This window comes from Lagopus leucura, unplaced genomic scaffold, assembly GCF_019238085.1.
Source record: "Lagopus leucura isolate 7727_CA_CO unplaced genomic scaffold, USGS_WTPT01 Super-Scaffold_806, whole genome shotgun sequence".
Taxonomy (NCBI): domain Eukaryota; kingdom Metazoa; phylum Chordata; class Aves; order Galliformes; family Phasianidae; genus Lagopus; species Lagopus leucura.
Window position 1 is genome coordinate 4,649,733 of NW_024962260.1, and position 25,602 is coordinate 4,675,334.

The window sequence follows — 25,602 nt, forward strand, 5'->3', positions numbered from 1 at the left end:
GGGGAAGGCAACTCCCTGCTGAGGCACTGCAGAAGACACCAGGAGTGGGTGGGAAAGGGGGGAGTGGGGGGCAAGCAGGATTTTCCATTGGGCAATTTTTTCTTATTTTAACATCTTTAGTCACCTGCTGTCTTTTGAGCAGTGACTGAGCCCCTGACAAACACAATGGTGGGAGGGAAGCATGCCCAGGCACACATTAGCAACCTAACAGCTAGCTTGCATTTTTACCAGGTAAATGCTAAAGCATGTGTTAATACGCAGCCCACCAGAAGCATTAAAATTCACATCCAAGTCTGTAATAAAGATTTTCCAGACCTCCTGCACAAGAACAGCCTTTAATTATTTAGCACCATTACATTATATTAATGTCTGCTCTTTAAACTTTCTCCAATTCCAGTTTACAGTGCTTGCAAGGTGAACTTCTCCCTGGCTGGAGGCATCAGAGGACCTCTCTGCATCTGAGCACTGCTTTCAGACAAATGTTTTAAGTGCTCATTCGGAGAACAACATGAGTCACCAAGCTCAGGTCATCCGGAGGTTTATCAGTCATTTGGAGGCGCCGTTCCCTTCCAGTTCATTAACCTCTGCTCTTAAAGGAAGTGGGGAACATGCAAGCAACTGCTGATTACTTTAGGGGTGGTGGTGGCTACTTAGAACTTTCCTGTAAGATCTGGATTCGTGTAAGACAACTGAATCTTGGGCTACCTTTTGGTGAGGGAGTTTCCAAACAGGAAATCCCTGCTGAGGTGGCTAGAAATTTCAAACTGTTTTAGTGGACTACTTGTGAACAACTACAGGGAAAAGGCATTTTCAGCTCTCTTTCAAGTTTCTTTCCTAAAATTAAGCCAGAAACAAGAATGACTTGAGGAGACTACCTGAAGAAGACAGCAACTCCTCTGCACCAATTCACTTTCTGCATGAAATCTTAGGGCTGTGAGCTGCAGACAGCTCACCTGAGGTGGCTAGAACCACTCCATCTCCAGCAACCCACTTTCCCCATAGCCCTCAAGCTCTCAGTCTCTACAACAAAAGCCCAGCATGTAGAATAATATCAAATCTAAGATATAACATAACATCAAATCTAAGTCTTTAACTGACCATAACATAAGTTAAGCAGTTCACAATGGACTCTGTAAGCAGCCACATCAGCTGTGCAGCACAAACAGGCACTGCCTGGGGGGCAGGATGACTACCATGACTCTAAGGGACATCTCACTAGGACACTGGCTTGCAAAAACCTGCATACTCCAAGACTGGAAAGCCAGTGGGGTAATCATTTCTTATTTTATCCGGAGCTCTGATACAGACTGTGCTATAACTGGTTTCCAAACAAGGCCCTGAGCAGTTCAAATGAGTGGGCTGCAGCTCAGCTGTGTCAGTGGGACTACTGCAGCCTGCAGTTACACAGCACTCCTGTTTCCACTAGCTCACTTGGCATTATCAGGGCAGTTCTACCAGCAGTGCCTCAGGCAGCTGTTATCCCCACAGGATCAGTGTTTTTTCCAGCTGGATACCTGACACTGCCTGCAAACGATTGAAAATTTTCTATCTGATGCTCAAAAGGCAGGTGAAATAATCCCTTAAGCCTAGCCAGGGAGTACACAGCATACCAGTGTGGCTTCAAATGATACACAAAGACAAGACACCACTCGCAGCGAAGAGAGCAGTTCACCCCATTTACCCCACATGGAGACTCTCCAGCAACAAGGGATCTTGTTATAAGAAACCAAAGTGCTTACTTCAATGATGCTGAGCCTCTCCACACTGGAGCCAACGTGGTACTCTGCTGATGTCTCATGATACAAGTCACCTGCAAGCACAGAGGTTTAAAATGTCAGCAATGCAAGACACTTTGGCAAAGACACTCTCCCTCAGAGGCAGACTGTGCCAATGCCTCTCAGCCTCTTTGCCACAGATTGCCTTAATTATTTCATCAAATTGCCCTCTCCTTCCCTCCCCCATCCTTCCAGCTGAGAACCTGGGCAATGCCAGGCCACTTATTTTCCAGCAATTTCTCATAACCTTAATAAGCACTTCAGGACACTGGCAAGTTCTACTCTCCTTACAGCGACCCAAGCATCCTCATTTCATCAGGCACTGCATCAATGGGAAATCCCTGCACAATTCTCAGAAGTGATTCATATGTGGGAAATAAAAGGAACCACTGCAACTGTACTGGGGGAGCAGAGATCTGAGGCACTCACATGTCTGTGTCTACAGCATTGTACTAGAAAGCCTAAGTGTCATCCTTCACTGTGTTGCTATATGAATCGAGCTAGCTGAGGAGTCCAATTCCTTCCAAAGTTTCGTAAGGATGAGCAGAAAAAAAAAAATTGAAAAAAAAATTGAGGTGGGTACAGATAAGAACAAAGGATGGAGCAAGAGAAAAGTAAGGAGAAACTGAAGTAATTCAAGACAGAGGCAAAGTATTCATCATTATATGAATGAATCCTGCCTGTCACACAAAGGAACCTAACCAACATGGGAAATGAAGAGAACCAAGAGCTTCCTTCTCCCATCTCCCACCAGGCAGCGCCATTCCAGCAGTGCTAGGCAGTCATTTCTATGCTCTGCCTCAGCTTCTCCGATCATGAGATGAAGATAACAAGTTTTACATTGCTCAGAATGGGGCTGTAAAAGTGACCTGGAAAGACCGTGAAATATCACATGCGGTTTTGACTTAAGAAAAAAAAAATTACCCTGGACATCATCACATTCGGGGGTTTCAATTTTATCCATCAGATCATTGGAACTCCATTTGGTTATTTCTTTCGGGAACATTTCCTCATTGTCAGACAAGTCCTCTTTAAAAAACAGATTTTTTGAGTCACACACATACAGTTATGTATACAGACAAGAGCACAGAACAGAATTTTAATCAAAAGACCCCATAGCTATCTGTAACCTTACAAACATCCTGATGGTTTAAGTCATAATAAAACACGATACTTTCTCAGCTTTCATTATGTAGGAAAAGAAGCCTATTTGGAAAAAGTCAAGAACGTGCAACGAAAGGGTTCTGTTTCCAAACAAAAGCCCTAAGGTGTGGAAAACATGACACAGGTTCTTAGAACAACCATTTGAAGTACAAAGTTAGACATTTTTCCGGCCGCACTTTCTGCACAGCATGACCCTGTATGGCTGCTTGGTGATGCTGAGCAGCCAGCAGGTTCCATATAGGAGAGGACAAAGCAACATTTGCTGTTGGGATCCTCCCTGAGTTATGTGAAAACTGAGTGAGGTCTTTGGGGGAAGCAGTGATAAGAATCGCTGTTGTTAACAGGACCAAATACCTAAAAAGGCAGAAGTAACAAAGGAAACTGAACTCCACCGGCTATCTTTAGCCTGATTTCCTCAGGAGACAAGCCACACTGCCTCCACGTTTCCCTCCTATTTCCCTCCTACCTCAAGAGCTTCTTCCCAGGCTAATTTCAGCTACAGCTGGTAAAGAACAAGGCTCCCCAGAACACTACCTTCAGAGAAATGCAACGAAAAGGAAGAGGCATAAAAGGGACAGAGCCTCTAAAACACTCCCTGGCAGCATCCAGGAAGGTGAACAGGGCTGAGCCCCTTGCAGAGCACTCCCACAGCTCCCACACTCAGTGCTTCACCAGGACATGCTGTGGGAAGAGGAGCAGAGCCCCGGGGCTGTACCTGAACCCACAGCCAACAGCAGCAGCTGAAGGCTTACAGCAGTGCTTTTGCTATGAGTTGCTGGTTCCTTCTCTTTTTTTTTTTTTCTTTTTTTCTTTTTTTCCCTATGTTAGGGATGTGTCTTTAACTGTTACAGAGGTTAATTGGTTTCTAATTTATTTATTGCACTGTGCTTATTATTCCTTTCCTGAAAATTTTGGGTTCATAAATTTCATAAAGAGATATCTCTGGAGGTCCCTTCCAACCCCTACAATTCTGTGATTCTGTGATAAACATAATAATAACAGCAGCAATTACAGATGTCTTGATCTAAAATCTTTAGAGCCCCAAACGAGGGTTCTCCCTTTCTTGGTGCTGTGCAGTCACTAAGAAAATAATCAGTTGGAAGAATCTCAGGATCAGGAAACAAAGAGATTATGAAATTTATTATTCTTTTCAGTGTATCTAGCTAGGTCTGAGTGCACGGCCGAGCAAAGACCAATTATTTTTAGGAGTTTCTATTTACACGTTGACCACAGAAAGACAGCAACCTGGAAACTTCGTACTGGCATGCCATTTCCTTTTTCAGCTATGGAAAAAGCTGAGTAAATCCTCTGTGCCCCACGCGAGGGAGCGTGGAGTACCTGTTCCCAGCAAGGGGAAGCACGTGCGTGCAGAACATGTGCTGGCGGAGAATTAAGAAGATTGCACTCAAAGCTCCTTCAGCAACTTAAGTTTAATATTGAACTTATTTCCTTGAGAGGTTTAATTGCAGCCCTTATTGCTACCTAAGTGATCGCTGAAAGGGATATTACTCCCATTATTAGCATTTATTACGGGATAGGAATCAGATATTACTGTACTCGTCACCTCTTTAACAAGACTCAGTGAACAAGGATGAGTGGGAAGTCCAAGACAAGAAACCTCCCCGAGCTCAGAGTGCACCCACTGCATGGTGAGGGAACGTGTGTGTCCATGGGAATCACTGCTGAGGAGCTCTGCTGGCTGCTGACCCTGATCAGTTCCACTTCCCACAGCACTGACCCTGCGTCTCCCAGCACGACGAGCCTCCTGGCTGCTGCTGGGGTTACTTCTCCCTCCTAGGGACCTTAGGAGCGCTCCTGGGATTCCCCATGGGCCTGAATCCCAAACATCTATCTCAATCTATCTCCTTTTTATTACTGAGTAATTAAAAAGAGGAAAAAAAAAAAAAGGGGTGGATAGCAGTGATGCCATTTCAATGACTCATTCCTCTTTTCTTGTTATGTATATTGCTACAATAAATCCTCTACCGTTTCTGTAGGTGCTATATAAGTCAATAAATTGACCTGAAGTTGGCCCTTCTCTTTCCAAACAAGATGAATTCATCACTTTGACTCACAGGCATCCTGGCCACTTTCTACCTCAGCATTTGGGATGCATGCCTAAATACTTGATGTGAGAACTCTAGAAGATACCATCAGTTTTGTGGATCTGAACTTCAGCTGAACATCACTGAAATTCTGCTTTACAAAATCGGGGTGTGATCTTCTCACAATTTCATTTCAGAGAAAGGTCACCAACTTCATCAGCACACGTTGCACATGTAACTTAGATTAGCATTACAAGCTGAGAGGAGTCCATCTGTTGTCGGCAGAGACAGAGCCTCCCAGGCTTACATACATATTAAGTACAACATATAAAATGAATGCAGTGGAACAAAGCTTCTTCGTATAATTACATGGAAAAAAAGAAGAAAGAACACCAAAGAATTCACCAAATGTGAGCAGTCAAGATTACTTTGGAAATTCTGGAATCAACACTGATTAATTTTGGCACATGAATTACCCTGTTGCATTCATTATTGTACTTCCAGGAACAGGAGGATAAGGAGTTAATTAAAGCGAACTTCAGCCTCTTCAGGCCCAGTCAGAACAATTAATCATATCCTTTACTGATAAAAAAAAATTATTAAAACATCAGTGTTACTGAATCAGAATCATTAAGACACACCCACAGAGCAGTAAGCATTGCTAAATTTCATCCACACATTTGCAACAAATAAAATACAGCTCCAAAAGGTTAAGATTGCTCAAGATCACATCAGATAGATCACAATAAATCTGAAATGCTGCCGTGTTAAATACAGGAATCTGCTGGGTAGTGCTGGGGAAGCTCGAAGAAGCTGCACTGATGCTGCAGACAGCTTGGTTAGAAAGGAACAGACCCTAAACAAAGCACTGAAGTCTCGCTTCCTTCCCCACACACTCCCCACAGCTCATGCTTTCCGCCCTCTTATCCCACCGCTTCAGGTAATGAACAAGGTGATTTAGGTTCCACATACCATGTGCATCAAAGAATTCATCATCTGAGCTGTCATCTGAATCCCTGGCAATGCTCTGCATCCTCCACTCTGAGATACTATGGCGTGAGGGACTTGCTGGAAAAAGCAGAAAAGCCTTATGCGAAACGCTACTTCGACAAGACAGAGAGTTCCCAACATGATCTTTGCTGGAGGAAGAGTTGTGTGTTCTCTGCCAAAATGCACTGCTGCAATATTAAAAACACAAAACCCTGATGATGCTGATGTGATGTCAGTGTACCACTTTACGGATCCTGTTTGTTTACTGTTGTTATAACCTGCCAGCAAGATGCTACATTAAAGCAAGCTGTTTGTATCACTCTTAAGCTATTTTGAATGGCAGCTATTTATAATTGTTAGTAGGACGTGCAAAATCAGCTGGGTTTTAAAGTTTGCAATTAGGAAGGAAGCAGGCTGATTGGAAGCTTTCTTCGTTCCTCTAATCAGCACACAAGCCATGCCTCTGCTTCACTAACTTTTGGGTGGGTAGCTAAGCAGAGCAGCCTGGATAGAAATAATCTCTTTTCTGGAAGGAAATTGCTTCTACACAAATTGGATTAGAGATCTATTTAAACTTTAAACTTCAATGATTTAAACAACATGCTATCCAACTACTTCGGAGGGGAGCTGTTGGAGCAGCTGTCCTGCTGCAGCGAGGAGAAAACCCAACAAACCTTTTGGTTCCTGTCCCTGTTCACCCCCCTTTCCTCACACCTAGCTGCTCCCTTTCTCTTCCCTCTCCGGACTTTCCTACACTGTATGGAAATAAGTGACAGCACTATTTTTTCAGATATATTTCAGCAGTGACGGAGTCTGAGCTCATCACAGAAATGTAGTCCAGTGAAGGGAACGGCTCAAAAAATTAGTTACATGGTTTTTCCCCTTTCAGATTCCTCTTGCATGTCACAGAGGGGAGTGCACACCTCACCCAACACAGCAAAAACCCGAGGAGACTGAGAAATTCTCATTTAACAGTACAAAGCCTCCGAAAGGCTTCGATTCCTGCGAGAGCTGCACGAGCCGTTTCATGCTATTGCTGCAACATCGTTAAACATGTAAGCCAAAGGCTTCCAATTTCAATTCTGCTACCTGACTGTCACGTGCGGAGACGAAGGAGACCCTGCACAGTCATCTAATTGCAGCCCAGCAGGGGTTTGGCAGCCCCCAGCTCCCCACCGCCCACCCCTCTGGAGCTGGGAGCGAGGAGGTTGGCAGAGCGCAGCCCATTCACGCTGCTGTGACGTCAGAGCACTCGCATAATGGATGCTAAAAATAGAGCATATAATAACATATGGGATGGCGATGAGGGTCCTGCTATCACCAGAGGTCTCACTCGCATGGTATAGAAAGGACTGAGATCTTTGGCAGAAAGGCGTTTGCTTTTTTCCTGTTGGAGGTAGCGGTGCGTCGACACAGCCCTCCTTGCTTCCATATGTTAATGTGCCACCAGAAAGATTAAAATATCTGCATGACGTACTTCTCAGCACATCACAAGTCATTTCTTCCATTACTTTTTCCTGTAAAAGCTGAGGCAGTCTGCAGTTTCAAACAAATCCACGCTTTGCTCTTAGCGAAAACCTTCAAGTAAAATCCTAAAGGGTCTGAAACCTACAGCTGCCAATGAATACATCAGCACTGAAGGGGGGTTCATAGCAAAGGGTGTAGCGAGAGATGGGCGCATTGCCAAAACATCCTGGTGCAAGCAAAGTAGCATTTTTATCTCCACACAAGGATTTATGAAGCGTCTGGTAGGTTCTTCCCTGGGGCTCACTGGTGAGTCATTGCAAGGTAAAACTGCTGCTCCTATCTCATCCACCATGTGATGAAATCAGTGATGGAGTGGTAAATAAAAATTGAGAATCAACTCCAAAATTCAGTACATGTGAGAAATGGATAAGCTTCACTCACCCAGATGCCTCTTCCACCGTCCCTGGAAGAAATGCTGCCTCCTGGGGCTTCCAAAAAACCAAGATTTTTGCCCTCTTGCTGAGAGAGCTATTACCCCATCTACCATCTGCGCCTGACTGAAAGGAGAGAGAGCTGCTGGGGATTCAAGCCCCGTTTCCCTGTAACTTGCATTGTAACTGAACCCTAAACAGGGTATCTGCTGGGGCTTTAACAGCAAAAGCCTGAAAGCTTGCTGAATGGTATTTAAAGGGGAATGTGATCATGATCCATGGTCTCAACTGGTTTCAAGTTAGCTATGAGTTTTGGTTCCCAAACAGCCAACGTGCACTACCACTAGTGAAAGGCAGCGAACCCCAGCCCCTCGTCCTTTCACAGCACCTGCCTTCGTTTCTCCAGCAGCCGATGGAGTCCTGCGGTGCGTCAGCTGCACTGCAGCATCATGCAGTAAGGTGTAACTGCAGCCAAGGGCACAAGGTACCCATTGGTAACGGCCTCCTGGATGAGCACTTAACTGCCACCTGCTGCTGGGTTCTGCACCCCGGAGCCAGGCGCAGCACAGCATGCAGGCAGGGAGCTCTGCTGAAGGATGAGGGCTTGTAAAAGCCACCGGTGGCTCTTGGGGAACAGGGCCAAAGCCTCTCTGTGCTGCTTTGTTTGTCATTTTCTGACACCCAACACTGCTACCCAGCTGCTTCCTGTTCTACTGCTTCTCCTAATTTCTGTGCTTTCAAGAGTGGCTTTCTTGAAAGCACAATATGAATTTTGCCATATGCCCTTCTGACAGTCACAGTTATGGGATAATAATATATAATGACAAACATCTCCAAACCCACAGGAGGCCACCTGAGAAGACTGAGCCTGAAATACCAGCAGAAATTTCTTATGAGAGCTGAAAGAGCCCACAAAAAGAATAAGCACTGTCCCAAAGGTTTCAGCCAGCCATAATTTCCTAAAGCCCAGCCTCAGCACAGTTCAGATAAGCATCTTACCTCCTCTCTTTGAAGACCGGGAGGACTTGGAAGAGGTGGACCACTGCTTGGTGAGCGATCTCCCAGAGGCTGTTTCACTGTTACCAGAGACATCTTCTGGGTCCACAGGTGAAACTGTGTCAGTTTCAATGTCCTTCTCACCAGGAGCATCTTTGACTCCGTGCTGCTCAGGATCATTTTCACCACAGAACTGGGCCATCTTCTGAGCCAGCATCAGCTGTGCCTCTTTCTCCAGCTGCCGGATATCCTCGATGGTGAGGCCGTACCATTCGTCCTGCCAGCACCAAGCCTGCCGATGGGCACGGACCATGACCTTCCGCAAGCCTGCAAAGCCAGAATGCCCCAGTCAGCAGTGCTAGAGAGCTGCAGGAGGAAGTGTGTTCCCTTCCCCAAAACCTCAAGACTCCGTGGCATTGATATTACAGAAGCGTTGACAACATAACACATCGAGCTGTAGATACGGATGTTTGTGTATCAATCAAGGTTGGAAAATCAGTCATTTCTGTGCTGTACCTCCTCAGTTCTTGCTAAACAATCATCCACTGATAAATTAGCTGGTATTCTGCTTTTAGCTTGGGAACGCATTGCATAATTCCACATCCAAGACTTTGCCTGCAATTGCCTGCTCTGCCAAGGAAGAGCCAGGCACAGGCCACAGATAGCACCCTCATGAAACTGGGAAGTTGCAACACGTAGATCCAGCCTTCAACATGAGTGGGACATGTTCCCAGAAGAATGTTACAAAGCCAACAACAACAACAACAAAATCACATTTAAAAATTATTATTATTTTTTTTAACCCAGGCTTGTTTCAAGTGGTTCCTTCACAATTACCACATAATCCACAGCAATATGGGACACGATAGAAGGGCTTCCCATATTGGTTATGCTAAGATGACCAAAAGCTCTCCTCTTCCTGGAAACCCTGCACTTGGTTTCTACACATAAAAAACTACAAATACAAGCTTCAGAGAGAATGGAATGGGAAGGAAAGGGAAGGAGGGAATAAAGCATACTTTATTTTGCAGATACGATCTCTCTTCCGTAGCACAAGAAAAATGAAGTGTGTAAAGCCAATTTAAAACTTGATTTCTATGTGTCACATAACTGAAATGAGTAACTATCTCAATATCAACACACAGTGCTCGCAAGGCAAGAGAAACTCTCCCCAAACTTGCAGCTAACGGCCAACATCACCACATCACCAAGACTTTTAGAGCAGAGTGATTGCTGTGGATTTTCAACCTATTTTACTGCTTAAAGCTCACATCAGGTCAAAGCTCCAAACTGTCATATATTACTGATGGGAACACCCAGCAGTAACAGTGCTTTTTAAAAGCTTCTACAAATACTGACAATCCTCAGGTACCAGTCAATGAATATTGTTCCCCCTTTAATTACTGGGAGGCAGTGGTGAACTGACAGACACGCCAAGGGCAGCAGCAGGGCTGTGGGCTGCAACTCTCTGCTGGTGTGCAGGTGCTCGAGCACTCAACTCTAACAAGACCCTATTTGAGCACCACAGGTCACAGCGCCACCGCTGCCTTTACACCACAGCAAGCAATCAATAGGCAACATTAAAACCATGGATAATGGTTCCAGTGCACAGGGGTTCTAAGCTGTTTCCAGCAATATTTGCTTTGCTGTTGTAAAGAGACCCTTAGATCTCACTACTGTCATGCCTTCTGTGATCTTATGCCTAAAGGCTATCTTTGTTTTCAGCAGGTTGTTTTTTTTTTTTCTTTTTTATCTGAAGCATATAAAAGCTTATTTTTCTACGTTTATTTCTTTCCAGGCCTGGGCATTTTGTTTTCTGCTCTGCAATTCAGTTAGTCCTCCATGTCACCAGCTAACGCAAGCCACCCTATCAGGAAGAAACAAGCATAGAGATCAGCAGCTAACAGGATGGATCAGCTCAACCTGAACTTCATTTGCACAGTAAGATTAAGTCTATCAATATTTTATGCTGTTCTCTGCCTGACTTTCAGATGGGAGCTCCATTTAACAGGAGCACACTTGAACCAGCAGAATGTGACCTTCTGGGGGCTGAACAAGGGGCATCGGCCACTTAATTCTATTCAGCCTTAGCCAAGATTCAGTGTTATTTCCCCCACCAGGTTACTTTTTGCAGAACTGCAGGAGAACATTTTAGCCTTTTTCACCTCCTGTTATGACTGACAATCAGCAGAGGTTAAAAAACAGAGATTAAACTCTTATCACATCCAACAGAAAGCCAAGAAAACCCTTCCTTTGCTATAGCTCACATCACAGCCGTCCTTTGGGCTCACCTGCTCCCAGCCCAATGGAATCTATGGACCTCCCTACTGGCACTGCTCATGTCAGGCTGATTAAACATCCCCCAAATCATTCTTTCTAAAGCCTTCTCTTCTGAAAACAAGATGGCATGATTCATCATTCCAGATCAGTTATGAATCAAAAAGACTGAGATTATTTTCCTAGCCTCTGGCCTTCAACTGGGACACCATCAATGCTGCTCTTTTTTTTTTCAAGCACAGGGAGAAATCTGAAAGAGAGCAAGGCTGTCCAGGTACAGAAGAAATTGAAAAACAAATGCTGATGAGCCTCTACACAGTCATATGAATTCAAGATCCAACTACAAATGACTGACATCATGTCTGAACAGATGCAGTGGAAAAATTTGAGTCTTACAGTTTTTCCTCAACATGTCAGAGAAAACAAGCTTATCCGGAAAGTGAAAGGGAGGGCATAGATCAGGAAACAGAGTGAGGTTGTGAAAAACTCTTCTTAACAGATCAGAGATGCCCAGCGGCGCAGTGCTGAAGTCTTCCAATCCAAACCATTCTATGATTCCTCTTCAGAACTGATGGATAACCCCACAGTCTTGGCAGGCAAGTCAGCCACTGAAGTCAGTGAGAATGACAGAAGTTTTGAAAAGATGCAGGTAGCAGCTGATTACAGTAACATGTAGTAGATAACAAGTTGTTAATTATTTCGATATCGAGTAGTTAACAATACTTCATTATTTCTCTGAAGTGCACAAAGCTTTGGTTAAAAAAAAAAAAAAGGAAGCCACACATGCACATCAGCACACATTCAAATTGAGTTCAGAAGTATTCATCATTTTTGTGTTGATTTAATTATAACATTTCCCACTGCGTCGCGTAGAAAGATGATCTGTGAAGAGTCTAGCAGGGTGCAAACATTTAAATCATTCACCTTTCAACTCACCACCTCACCAGCTCTGCTGAATCCTTCAGGTGCTGGCTTTTGTAAGTGACTTGTCTGTAGAATGTGGTGTGTTTAACTTAATTTCAAAAAAGAAAGCGTAAGTGAATATGACAAGAGTAAGGATAGCTGAACTTAAAAAGCATTTGTTTGCTGCTTGGGTTTGTTTTTCAATTTGAATTAAAAGTAGCAACTACAGCAATTAAAATAAAACAAACAAAAACCACCACCAAATCTTGCCCAGATCTCCTTCAACCGTCTACATAAAGCAACTGGTCAGATGCCCATCGATTATGCACACAGTGGCAACATCCCAGAGCTTTTATAATGCACTCTCTCAGTTTCCTGGCAGCTGATAAAGGATGTCTGATTTTCTCCACGCAACATTATTTCCTTGATGGTCACAGCAGATTTGATATCCTTGTCAGCGCAGTTCTGGCTGTCTGACTGTATCTGATCAAAGGTGACTGCAGCTGTATCTGCTGACTCCCTGCCTTCCCTTGCTCAGACCTCTCACAAAGGGAAGCGTGTTGTCACATCTGTATCGTGCTAATCGCGATCCACCTTCTCTTCAAAAGACCAAAGCCTACCTACGGGTAACAGTGGGCAGTGCTCATCTGGATGAACTCTTGTACTGGAGTGCTTAAATGAAGACAGAGTTCTACAAAACAGCTTTCTAAAACCTCTTCCACCTCATCAGAGCACAACAATTTGGGCACATTTAGCCAAAGACACACTGGCTTACTCAAAGTTCTGGTTTCTGGGATGGGAACACACTTTGCCACCATATATAATCAATATACAGTCAACACTCTTGTTTAGCAACAAAAGAACTGTAGCCCACGTGCACGATTAGGAAGCAAGTGGGAGCAGAACATTATGCAGTGCCAGCCCAATTAAACTTAAATTCTATGGGTAAGGAGTAAAAAAGCACACAAATATTACAGCCAAGCAGACTAACAGCCCACAATTTTAGTTTGTGTGTCGGACTGTCAAAGCACTGAGTAACTGTCCAATTAGTCATCCAAAAAAAAAGGTTGCTGCACTCAGTAAGACTGAGAACATTTCAACACCATCCCCCAGTCACTCCCTCTGCACTCAGTAGCCCCTCCACATATAACAACCCATCCAGCTCTTAACTTAGAAGTTTCCTTCCCACAGGTCATTCTCTAGTTACAGTTTGCACCACTGAAGGACTGCTCCCACCTCAGGGAAAGTTTCAACCCTGCTCTGGATTTCTGCCTCAGTTTTCTCCCCATTTGATGACCCTGCATAGGGAGAGCTAATTCCCCAAGGATCAGATTTGCAGAAGCCAGCAGCAGAGGAGCCAGCAAAGAAATGCCAAGGAAGAGCTGGCAGACAAACATTTCCAGCACCTGAGTAGCTCAGTCCATGACCCAGTATACGAGCCTGGCCAGTCTGCCATAGCTCCCATTCTCCCACTTTAAACACCCTCACACCCAGCCATCCTTTGCACACAAATTCAGACACTTTTCCCACTCAGAGCGCTCGTCCAGGGCTGCCCCATCCACAGGAAGGCTACACATTTGTAGACCCCCAAAGCTTTTGCTTTCACTTTTACTCACTCAGCTTTGTCTTGCCTTAAAGTCTTCTCTCATTTTATGCATCTTAACCACTTTGAAAAACAGTATTTGCCATCACTGTAACAGAGTGGAAAGGCTTTTGAAAGGCAGACAATGAGCTGGCTGGGCTCTCTGCAAAGCCTCAATCAAGAGGAAAATGGCAGGCAATCTTTCATGAAACACAAAAGAGGCATTTCTAAGGGACCACGGTTTAATCTATGCCAAACACCTCTGAACAACTAGAGGAGTCACATGCTTCTTTTTCATTTAGCAGATACAAAGGAGTTGTTATTCTGCCCCCATGTTTTGCAGCACACACTAAATTAACCCATGTCTCTGAAGCACCAAGGGAGTTCGTTGCAGAGAGCCACTTGTAAAGAAGCCTATAGCAGGAAAAACTTCCATCTGTGGATAAGTAAAACCAAGGGGGCTCTAAGAAAGGAAACTGTGACTGTTCAAAAATGTTGTGCAGCATTCTCCACTGCTCTATCAGTGTTTTCCACATTAGCTCTCAGGAGCAGAGTATCACTAAGAAGAGTTATAAAGTTATTTACTTCTAGCATCAGGTCCTTCAAAGAAGCTTTGCATATGGAAAGGGACAGCTGTAGAGGAAAATTCACTGTAGACAGAAAGCAGGAAGCATCCTTTACATAGTCTTCCTTGGGACAGACACTGCTCTGCACTTCTTTTGAGATAGGAATGTTTCTTTAAAACATTCTTTAAGTTACCCACCTGGCCATAGAGCCTCTCTCCCGTGGCAAGGCTCACAAAGTCTGTCACTGTTGTGTATAGATTTTCTGCAAGAACAAATTACTGCCAGTATTGCTACTACCTGCACAGTCCCCACTTAGTTTCTTCTGGAACACAAACAATAGGCTGCCTCCTTAAAAGCACTGACCTAAGAATGATGCATCAATCAAAGCAGCACATTTACTCACAACTGAGAGCTGTCAGTGCCCCATGGTGTGTTATAGCACAGTGAGGTGGGGAGTGTGGAACACAGAATGTAAGGCCACACAAAGACCCACCTGCCCCACCACAAGGCAGGCAGGATCCAGGGGTTGGTTTCCTGGGACTAATTAGGACTCATAGTCGAAACTCATTTCCTTGAGCTGCCCTTGAGGATATAGGAAATATAGAAAATAAAGAAAAATGGCCCGTTTTGAAAGAGATCCAAGTTTAACAGACAAATCCTTATTTAAAAAAATGAACTTGAAACCCTTTAGATGGCCGCATGTGATTCAAATTCATGCATGCCATGACTGTAAGTAATAGAACTACATTTTTCTGAACTGACCAAAAGCCCTGCAAAAGAGCAATCAGATCTGAGAATCCTGGGATATCACACACTGCACATACCTCAACACTGTATTTCAATTCAGAAACAACATTAATGAGTCGACAGTGAACCTTGCAAGTCTATAAATGCTCACCAACATCATGGATAAACCGCTCGATTTTTGACTGCATCCCCCAGTATCTGAACTCGACTTTACAGAGTTTATATGCACACATGATGGGGTATTTCCCAGGGTTGTTCTTGTACTCTTGAATCCAGTCTTCTGATAGAGGGCCTCTTTTAGTCTTCATTGATTTATACAGCTTTGGATCCTCCTCAGCTTTGTATTCATGTGGAGGGATAGGATCTTTAACTATATCAATAGGATCTGTAGAAAAAACAGAAGTAGATAGACATTTCCTGAATAAAAGAAGAAACATTTTCCAGGAGTTATTTGTTTTAGCCAGTACCAGTACCAGAAGCATCATAGCAATTTAGTTTCTTTTTGACTTACACTTATATGACTGATATTTAAACTGTTTACATGCTGCTGCTGGGTAGAGATCAGTTCTGCCAGAGCAACTTGTATGCACAGAACCAGCAAACCAAGGCTTTGCTCCAAATCATTCTGCCCAGTCACTACAGGTACACAGCAGATCTACTCACTCCTCTCTTTCCAGCTCCAAAAATATATTTTTTTGCTATTCCATCTCTCAGTTTTTCAAACACGACTAACCGTGATACAGCTCTGCCTAATCTGAGACTGTCAAACACAGCATCTCCCCTCCTTTTTTTTCCGACTACTGTTATGGAAAAGGGGCTGCCTCTGAATGTTGTATCTTTGGAACCCATTACATGAGATTACTGTTAACTCCTCAAACCTTACTGCTACACCAGATGTAATAGGGAAGGTAGAAAGTTCAATGCAAATCCAAATTGTCCTAATTAATGCTTCAACAATGGAGAAGTGGAAATCAACATATGCTTGCTCTGTTCCCACTGCAAAGATCTGAAACCCCGACCCCAGACCTCAGCAGCAGGATCTCCCTTTGCTCTTCCAACATTCTCAGCATGGCAGCATGACTCAAACCTGTGTGCTCAGACCGAAAGCCAGGGAGATAGGCTTAGGAATTGCAGACAAGCAAAGTGAAGTTTAACACAAGCAGTCTAAATGAAGTAACACTCAAGTCTAATTGCACAATTACCCACCACGGTCAGTTTGTCAACAGAGCCTGAGGAGCCAGAGCAGCCACTAGGTGTCCTTCCCCAGGGCTCCCATTGGGCCAGCCTGAACTCGGATCCCTTCTGCAGCCCCAGGGATGCCTCGTCTCTGCAGGGCTGAACGTGCCAGCACTCTGCCGTGCAGCTGGGCTCCAGCAGATGCTGTCGGTACAGGCAGCATGGACAGCAAGACAGAGGGGTGCTCTAACACTTGCCATTTTCTGCCATTCGACAGGTTATCCTGTTTTTGCCTTTTCTCTTGTTCAATCCTTACAAATGTAAGGCTCATTAATGCAATCTCCCAGACAGCTGTGAAGCTGGAGTATTAATCTGCACAAGGTAATGCTAAGAGAAGAGGAAGCAAAATGAAATGTACCTTCCATTTTCAGAAATGCAGATAGGAACGTTCTTCATATACACAAAGGAGATACTCAATCACACAGCACTATTTTCCTCTTCAGTGGTTATTTCTGTTAACCCTCAAATCTTTAGATGTGCAGCGAGGTCTCAAAGCATGAAAGGCATTCACTTCCTTTTACAGACAGGAGTTTTACATCAAACTTAGAAGAGAACTCAGGTGTTCTCACTCTACTCGATGTAACCCTGCCCAGCAGTCAAACCTCTGATGGGTGTGCATTTCCATGTTTGGGGGTGGATGGGACACGACAGGGAGGTGGGACATACCAAGAAAAATCCTTTACACAACACAAAGCAGAATAAAGGAAAAGAAAAGGGCTCTTCACCTAGAATGGTTTGTCTTTTTTCTGCAGGAGAAAGGTTGAAAACATTGACGTGCTCTCCCGGATCGGTTTTGTAGTATGTCTCGATATCAATAGAGAACTTCTCCACAAAAGGGCACGTATACCTGGAAGTGAGAGCAACACAGTTAGAGCAAACTCTGCTCAGTCTGGCAAGCAGAGAAAATGCTTGCCTAAAATGTTCAAAATCAAATTCAAGCCAGTCTTCACTCATATTGTACTTCAGATATACTTAAATTAAGGACTGTAGAGATTAAAAAGACTTCAGTAACTTAAGACACAAGCTAGCCTTGGAGTTATGACTTCAGTGAAACCCCAAACCCACAACACAAAAGAGTTTGCTCCCCATGAGGTGTTACAAGGATTACAGGTGAGAGGACTCCAGTGCTCCCCACAGTTACTGATGACTGGGCACCCAAACTAAACAAGAAACATCTTCCCAGCCAGCAAGAAGCAAACATTGGCAGGAGAAAGCCCTGTGAATTAGGGCAACAGTGTCTCCCTCCAGAAGATGATTATCAAAGCAGACTATATACGAAGGAGCAGTTTTCAGAAAGGAGATAACTACAGAGTCCGATGTATCAACAGGTTTTATTATCTTTACTGATACGATACCCTGGAAATGAAAGAAAAAAAGCAGAGTTCCTGCCTGGAATCTGCAGCAGAATAAAATATGGATTGGTTTGGCACAAGGCCATGTTTCCTGGCCAGGAGATTCACTCACAGGCATTTCAAGAGGATGGATAAAAACAGACTGAAAGTGGACGTCAATCACTTCAAAGTCATACAGCTCCATTACATTTAGTCATGAATGACTGCCCATACACAGATGCTGACACTTTCTCTTTCCCCAAATTCGTGTTACTTGTGTCAAGACCAGCTAAAACAAATCTATAAAACTTAAGATTTCTGATAAATATCAAAAGATTCTGAAGCCTTTTTATTATGGAAGATAACTGGAACATCAGACTGAATAGAAGGAATGATCTAAACCAGAGTAACTGGTAAGACAGTTATTTATTCCAGGGTATCTGAAGTCTTCCCAGACAAAAACGGAGGACCCAGATGGCTCCACAGAGCCTCCAACTCTCTTTTCTTCTCAGAGAGAAAACCATAGGGTGTAAGTTTGTTATTTTCTGTCTTGATAACAGTAAAATAGCTCCCAGAAAAGGAATGCTAAATCCTGCTGTATTTGATTGTGTTCAGCAAGACAACTTTCCCATTGCTATGCACATTTATATCCTTACTGAGCTAGCAGATAACTGCAACAGTAAGTAGAACGCACAGTGCAGGATATGAGACTAAATAAAAACTATTCAAGATTTCCCACGCTTTGATGGACAAACAGCTCACATTTTAGAGCAAGCAGCCACAAACTGTCAAGTACTTATGCAGTCAGCCCTGGCAACACTTAAGCTTCTGAGATTAAGCACAGTATAAGAATTTCAGGACTTGGCACCTCATTTTCTCTGAAGGACATTACTGGAGATGTAAGACATGCCGCTGTCACAGAAAGCAATGAACCCTCTCCATAAAGTAGGGATAGAACTCTGAACATTGTGGTCAATTTTACCTTGTCCTGGTATAAGGGTAGGCATTCCACGATTCCTCTTCGACTCGCAGAGCTGCCTTGGGCAATATTGACCGAAACCAGCTGGGTATGTGCATACCAATGTGGTAAACTTTGTGAGTATACTGCCCGTTCCCTCCTGGCCCATCCATGTATGGCCTGTTCTCCAGGATCTCTACTCCACTGCCTTCCCCACATGTCTCCTCTCTGCTCTTTTTCTGAAAGGGAAAATATACCACAGAGTTAATCAATACAACATAGTGCACACAGCGAGGTCTCAAAGCACACAGAGACTGGGCATGGTTTGTAGGACTCTTGCTGACCACAGTTTCATACAGCCACCAGAACTGCAGCAGCACCCTGGCAGTAGGAGTACTAAAACTAGAGATTATAAATGAAAGATTTAGATATTCTGGACAACACAGGAGGCAAGACATCATTTATTAAAGATCCAATACAAACCTGGATGACATCTCTAAAGCTAAGAGAGAATTCGAATGAAGACGTAACGACACAAATTCCTACACTTACAAGAAGGTACACATAAGTCTTTCTGAGAGTGCACTGTCCCTTGGCTCCAGCTCTGAATCACCCAACAGCACAGAAAACTGTCACATCTGTGGGTAACAAGGCAAAGGGGGGTTGGTCTAACTTGCCAAATCCTTGCAGTGTTGTATCAGCACGAAGAATCATGCACATGCTCAGCACAGCACCGCAGTACTAAAAACTGTTTTATGACCCAAACCCATAGGATCTGGGGCTTTGTTGCCTGTGGTCTGGCAGAGCAGGAGCTCTCCAAGAATAGCTTGGAGACTGTGCTCTGCTAATTAAGATATTTAGAAGAAATAACTCAAATTTGCCAGAATGCACACAGCACCCCCTGGCAGCCTCCACATTTTGGCTTATTTGTAGCAGAGCCCCTCATTGAGGGACCTGGCAGAGTTTCCTTCAGTCAGAAAACCACTGATTTCACTGTTTCTAAGAAGAGCTAGAGGGAAAGCAAGTAGTTGTCCATCTATAACACACTTCAGATCAGATTATGCATAACCTTCATCATTTCCAAACAACAGATTCATGGTGTTTCAAGTTGTTGAGTTTCTTGTTTGTATTTGAGAGGCTTTGGAAATTAAGAAAAAAACTGGAATTGTATACAAGAATCAACTGTGAAATATAACGCAATAACAAACTCTCACTTCTGGCATACAAACAATTCAAAGGAAAATGAGATTTAACAAAAAATGATGAATGAGATGCAAGAGATCAGCTTCTCGTCTGTTCAGGACAGGATGATAAGCCAACATAGCTATTTAAAAAGAGAACTTTTTCTTCCTAAATAACTCTCAAGTGATTTAAAAGTTAAACAGCTGCAACCAACAAATCCAAATAACTGACAATCTAAACAGTCATTTTTTCCTGCCCCACAAACTGCAAAGTACTGTGAAAGAGAAGGGCTTTTGTAAAGTTTATATCTAAAATTCAGCTGGCAGTTCATAAAAACACACATCCTCTTAAAACAAATTACTGCATTTCAGTTCTTATGTAAGCACTGACCAAGTCCTGTACAAATATTTATGACAATAACATTAAATAATCTTGATAACCCAAAAATCTGATTAATTCAGAGGTCTCGCGAAAGGCAGCAACCCAGCAGGCATAGCGAATGTGTCAGACAGAACTGTAACATGGCATCTGCTCCGAGCAGTTGATACAAATTATGGAGATCTAGAGCTCTTTTATATGGCAGAAGCACGAGGAAATCACAAGCAGAGGAAATGCAGATTCTCTTAGTGCCAAGTTATCGCACGTGGAATCACAGATCTGCTGGGTTTAAAGCTACTGTTCTAGATTGCGTGGGTATCAACAGTGCCAAGTCAAATCTGCAGGTCCTTGGTTTGGACCAAAACACATGCAGGAGTTCTTCAACTTCAAAAGAAATCCACAGCACCGAGCAGCCTCAGTACTGCTGCGCGCATGCAAAGCCAAGAGTGCACAAGAGTGGTGTCCCCAGACTTACAACTGCTTGTATTGAAATGGAAAACCAAAACACTGAAGATGAATTTTAATAGCCATGGTTGACATTAAAACAGGCTTTCTTTCTCAGAATACTGTTTGATGCTCTTCCTTTCAGAGCTCCCTCACAGAGATGCACTGTGCCTTGCCTTCTCTGACAGCTCTTCAGCTCTGAGCCTGAACACTCAGCACCTGGTGCTGCTGATTCCAACTCCAGCTCCCACCAAACAGCAGCAGGCAGGGATGTCTTCTGCGCTGTTTCCTTTATCAAAGCACCAGGCACTCGCTTGGTCACCTCTCCAAGAAGGGATCAACCCAACTCTTGATTAACACAACTCCATTTTTGAATCCACCCGTATTGCTGATGGAAAAAAAATAACTGACACTCTTTGGGGAAGTCAGTTTGCATCCCACTTCTGATTTTTTCTTGCTTTATTCATTTCTCCACTCCTGCAAGAAACCCCAAACCCTATTCTGACACAGTGCTGGTGTCTTCCTCTGGTCTTTCTAGATAACCAACTCCAGTCCACAGACCTTTCTGTCAACTGAAAATGTTCGGTGAGTCCAAGCCCAACATGTACATCCTGCTTGTCAATTTTCTATGATGAGACAGCAAGAATATTTTCCTAGATGAATGTGAAGAAAGAGCTGCACCTCTGCACGACAAAAATCAGAGCTGCAAAGTTCGCATCTTGATCTATCTTTTGAGCCAGTCCAATTTCTACTCAAAGCACAACACAGCTTATCACTGGAACAGTGGTACAACCAAAGGGAAACTTCCTGTGAGCCTCACAAGGCTGCTTCCCAGCATCATATGCTCTCCTCCTTCCCAATTTGTGTGTAGAGAAGGCTGCATGCCACAGGGAGGTTGGGAAGGACCAACGTGGCCAGGTTAGATGGCAAACAGAACAATCACCAACCAGTCACAGAGACAAAAGGAAGATACATATCTGAGAGAATAAAATAAAGACATCAGCAACATGCACTCAACAGACCAGTCTGATGCTCTGTGCCCAAGTGGCTCTGTGAAAGTACACCACTTCTGGGAGCGAAGAGCAATTTGCTTTTCAACCACAGCCTCTTCATGGCTATTGTGACTCAGCTACAGCATGGAGAGAGCTTATCACAAGGAAGTGGTCTGTAAACAACCATTTAAAAAATAACCACTGATGAGGAAAACATTTGGCTTGAGAAGCACTGGGCATACACTCTCCAAAGAATACTCATCTGCTGGGATAGGCAGCTGTGCAGGCATTTGGGGTCAGTGTTGGCTTCACAGACCACGATCCTACAAAAAGTAGAGATTTTACTTAGTAGACTGCCTGTGTTATTGCTATTTGCTACCAACTGGCAACACTATTTTCCCTCTACATGAATATCTGAGGAACAGTTTCCAACATCAAAGAGTACCTAACGGCCCCCATGCAAGATATCTAAGCTGTAATCACAGTAAACCGCCTTATATTGTATTACAACAGGAAATCTAGTCATCCCTTTTAGAAGTCCCTCTCTTCTGCTGATGACACTCGATGTTCTGCACAGCCCCATCAATAGCTCTCCAGGACAGATGGTGACACAGATCCCTTCTAGCTAAAGTAATAGCATTAAATTACTCATAACAGGGAACCCAGAGAAGCAGATGCACCATGATTAGCAAGAATGTCAGTTACTTAAAGGGTTCTATTAAAATAAATCTCTTGGCACAGCAGCATAGCATGGGACAAAGCACATGACCTCACCGTAATAATCATAGCATGAATAACTCCAGTGAACGTCGGTTACACATCAGGTGAGCCTAACCCCACTATCATCTGTCCTTCACGATGGGAGACATGAGGCTGCGAACAAAGACAGGCTGACCAGCTCCCTGATCCCAGCAAATGCCATGGAGTGCATCCTGCAACGCTGTGCTGCAGCCATCCTGGCCCAGCAGAGTGATATGAGAAGATGAATGCAGTTTGTGTGGATTTTAGCAGGGTCAGTTCAGTGAAGGAACGACAGCTGCTGGCAACAGAACTCCCCAGGTTGACGATTCATCTTGAGAAACGCGTAAGTCAAGCTGTGGAAACAAAACTTGCTTTCTAGGCTTTTTAGTAGAATTAGTTTAATTCCACTCCTCTTAGACACTCTGAATGTCTCAGCTATTCAGGAGTGACTCAGATCCAACCTGTCCCTGCAGGCCATGCTGAGCACATCCAGGCGGCGGCGGTGCACACAGGCTCCACGTGCAATAGAAACACCATCAGGAGGTGCTACGGGTGCTGTGCTGCATTCTGCAACTACAGAAGAACCTGGTTTCTACTGCGTGTTCCACACGTGCCTGTAGATCCACCAAAAAGGTCAGCTTTTAGGAGGTGTGTGAAAGCTGAATAAGGTGAAAGTTTATTGCCGAGGAGGCTTAAAGTTGAAGAAGGCTGTATCCATTCATAGCATCCACTTCAAGAGGCCTGAGGGGAATCACACACGCTGAAAAAAGCTTGACAAACATTTACAAAAGATTTTGAATCCAGGCTTTTGTGAACTCTGCCATACAGCCTGGAAGCAGTCTCAAATCTCTGCCATCCCCTGCACAGCATTATTTCACGGAGAGAAAATCTGCCTCATTAACTCTATATTGCATTTACTTCGATATTAATGCACTCAGCATGCTCTGAGTGCTAATTGCACCACTGGAACATCACAGATCCCTTCCGCAGACTGCAGCAGCATGGTGTGATGATCAGAGCACTCAATGCTGTACAGCCTGGGGGTCCCAGCACCTGGAAGGGACATAGGATTATCTGTACCATCCTCTCTCTTTTTTTTTGTAGTGTTAGCTCTGATAAGTAGCATCTCAGATACTACTTTGATACTTCACAGACTTTGAACGTCTTTCTCACCAGGATGATAACAGCACAGTAACTCATGTGCTAACACAGTAAGAAGGGTATTATCCTAAACCACCAGGTTCCTGTTCATCGCACTTCACCTCCAGAGTACAGCATAGATGCAAACAAGCTCTACTCCATACACAGAATCTCTGCAAAGTCTTCAGTAGTGTTGAAAGCAGTTAAGTGGTTTCATTTCTTCTAAAGTTTTGGTTTTTTTCAGTTGTAACTTACTACTTTGAGCAACTGCAGAGAAGAGTAAAGATAGGTGCATTGCATGGTGCTGATGGGCAGCCCAAGCATTGTTCTAGCTTCCAAAAAAATAAACTGCAGCTATAATCTTACCTCGTTTACCACCAATTATTGCTTACAGTTCATCTCCTCAATCCAAATAAGTCAGACAGTGATTACAAAGAGCTGACATGCTTCAGCATCATGGCAAAGTCTCTTGGTGCTTTACAGCAATATATTTACCCTGTGCCAGTGGCTGACTTTGACGACCCGTGACAGTTTTGATTTGAGATTATTCAGATTGTAAAGACTGACACTGCTACACCAGTAGACCTTCTGTCCATGAATAATGAAGACATAGGCCATTGTTTGGAAACAATAATCAGAAGATCTTTTCTCCCTCCCGGCTCCCATTAGGCAACAGGACACTTTTATTAACCAGACAAATTCTCCTGGGAGAATCCATTAAAATAACACTGAAGTTTCAGCATTTCTCATCCCATTTAGACACGGATGCAAGAAGCTTACTGCTGGTAGATGGTTTCAGCTGACAAGGATAGCAAACAAAGGCAGCTATGCATCCATGGAACAAGAACATGACAGCAGATTTCCCCAGAGGATCCTTCTAACAGACCTGTATGTGCTCTTGAGGCAAAGGAGGCTGAGATTAACAATGACCAATTACTGGGTTTCCTTGTTTCAGATCTCAAGGCTACCAGAAGTGCCAACGAAAATCCTAAAAACAGTCTGGTCCTTTGGGAAACAGAAAGCCTCAACTGCCTCACACAACTCACCAGAAAACAAAACGCCTGAAGCTGCTGAGGGTGGATGAATCCGATCTGTCTTTGCCAGCCTCTAAGACTGGTTTTTCTAATCGTGACTGTTTTGGTGAGTATTTCTGCTCAGCTTTAGAAAGGAAATACAAATACTAGTAAGATGTAAAAGGTCGAGAAAAACAAACAAGAGACCAAAACAAACAAAAGCCCTCAAGAGAACCCACAAGAAGATCCCATCTCTCGTGGGTTGTTTCTTTCTTTCCATTATCTTGTTGTTAGGACACAACATTCAAGTATTACACTTTGGCAGGAAGTGAAATTCTCTCCCCTTCACTTCTGTGCTTAAAAATTGCCTTTTTTCCCTCCTCATCCTTGAGGTGAACAACCCTTTTCAGAATGCTCATCAGTCTCAGCCACATATCTGGGCTCAGTGTGGCTATCCCAGCAATCAGCCGCCAGAAATGAAAAACAGCACAACAACAGATGCACAGTTTCCGTCCTAGCTGCTGCAAGCCAGAATTAAACTGCACCTAAAACTAGCAGGCCAACAATAGAGATGCTGGAAAATACCTAAAGGTCTTAAAACTAATGCATGGTTTATTCTTAACACATTTTTCCAGAACAGGATTTCTCTACACGGGTAACATGCACATGGGTGTATCCTCTCTACCCTCAGCTGTCTCTTGCTGTGGTATGACTTAGCTCTGTGTTCTGTTAACCACTCCTTTTCGATCATCTGAACTGACATCTAATTCATTACGAGTAATCAGCTTTCACCACCACCAACCTGCTGCCTGCTGATAGACATCTGACACACCAGGCACCGTCTGGGGTCAACATTACTGTAGGTAATCAAAATTTGGACTATGAAAACAAAATGTTGATTTATCCTGAAAATATACACTTCTCAAATTATCTTCTCCCAAAATGTATATCATCAAAGTGTTGAAACACTCAATTTGGATGCTATCACCTGATACCCAAGGAAAAGAAAAGAAGGGAAAAGGGGAAACAGTACCTATTCTGCTCTTACAGAAGCCAGAGAGCTTCTCATCTGATCAAAACTGACATAATTGTCATCAGTGCACAGTGCAATCTAAGAGCAAATGGGAAGTGACACGAATTAAATTAAAAATAAAAATCACCTGAACTGTTATTAATGCATTAGTTTGCCAAAGTAGAACAGTACGCACAACTTTTGCAGTCAGACAAAGGGCTGCACTCCTGAT

General features: G+C 43.7%; 1 protein-coding gene and 1 long non-coding RNA gene across 11 annotated transcripts in view; one reads left to right on the top strand and one right to left on the bottom strand.

Moving 5' to 3' along the window:
- Window positions 1–25,602, bottom strand: part of PITPNM2 (phosphatidylinositol transfer protein membrane associated 2) — a 114,303-nt gene that overhangs the window by 29,193 nt on the left and 59,508 nt on the right. For 9 of the 10 annotated variants that reach the window (XM_042865686.1, XM_042865684.1, XM_042865685.1 and 6 more), the window contains 7 exons: window positions 18,493–18,707; window positions 16,905–17,026; window positions 15,095–15,328; window positions 8,872–9,195; window positions 5,957–6,052; window positions 2,700–2,804; window positions 1,740–1,810 (listed from right to left, as the gene is read on the bottom strand). In XM_042865686.1, the coding sequence (XP_042721620.1) occupies window positions 1,740–1,810; window positions 2,700–2,804; window positions 5,957–6,052; window positions 8,872–9,195; window positions 15,095–15,328; window positions 16,905–17,026; window positions 18,493–18,707 (1,167 nt within the window). The remainder of the gene's footprint in view (window positions 1–1,739; window positions 1,811–2,699; window positions 2,805–5,956; window positions 6,053–8,871; window positions 9,196–15,094; window positions 15,329–16,904; window positions 17,027–18,492; window positions 18,708–25,602) is intronic. The other variant, XM_042865683.1, reaches the window with a different exon arrangement.
- Window positions 22,481–24,436, top strand: LOC122176790. The gene is made up of 3 exons (XR_006177841.1): window positions 22,481–22,548; window positions 22,679–22,853; window positions 24,301–24,436. It is a non-coding gene; the product is annotated as an uncharacterized LOC122176790 (long non-coding RNA).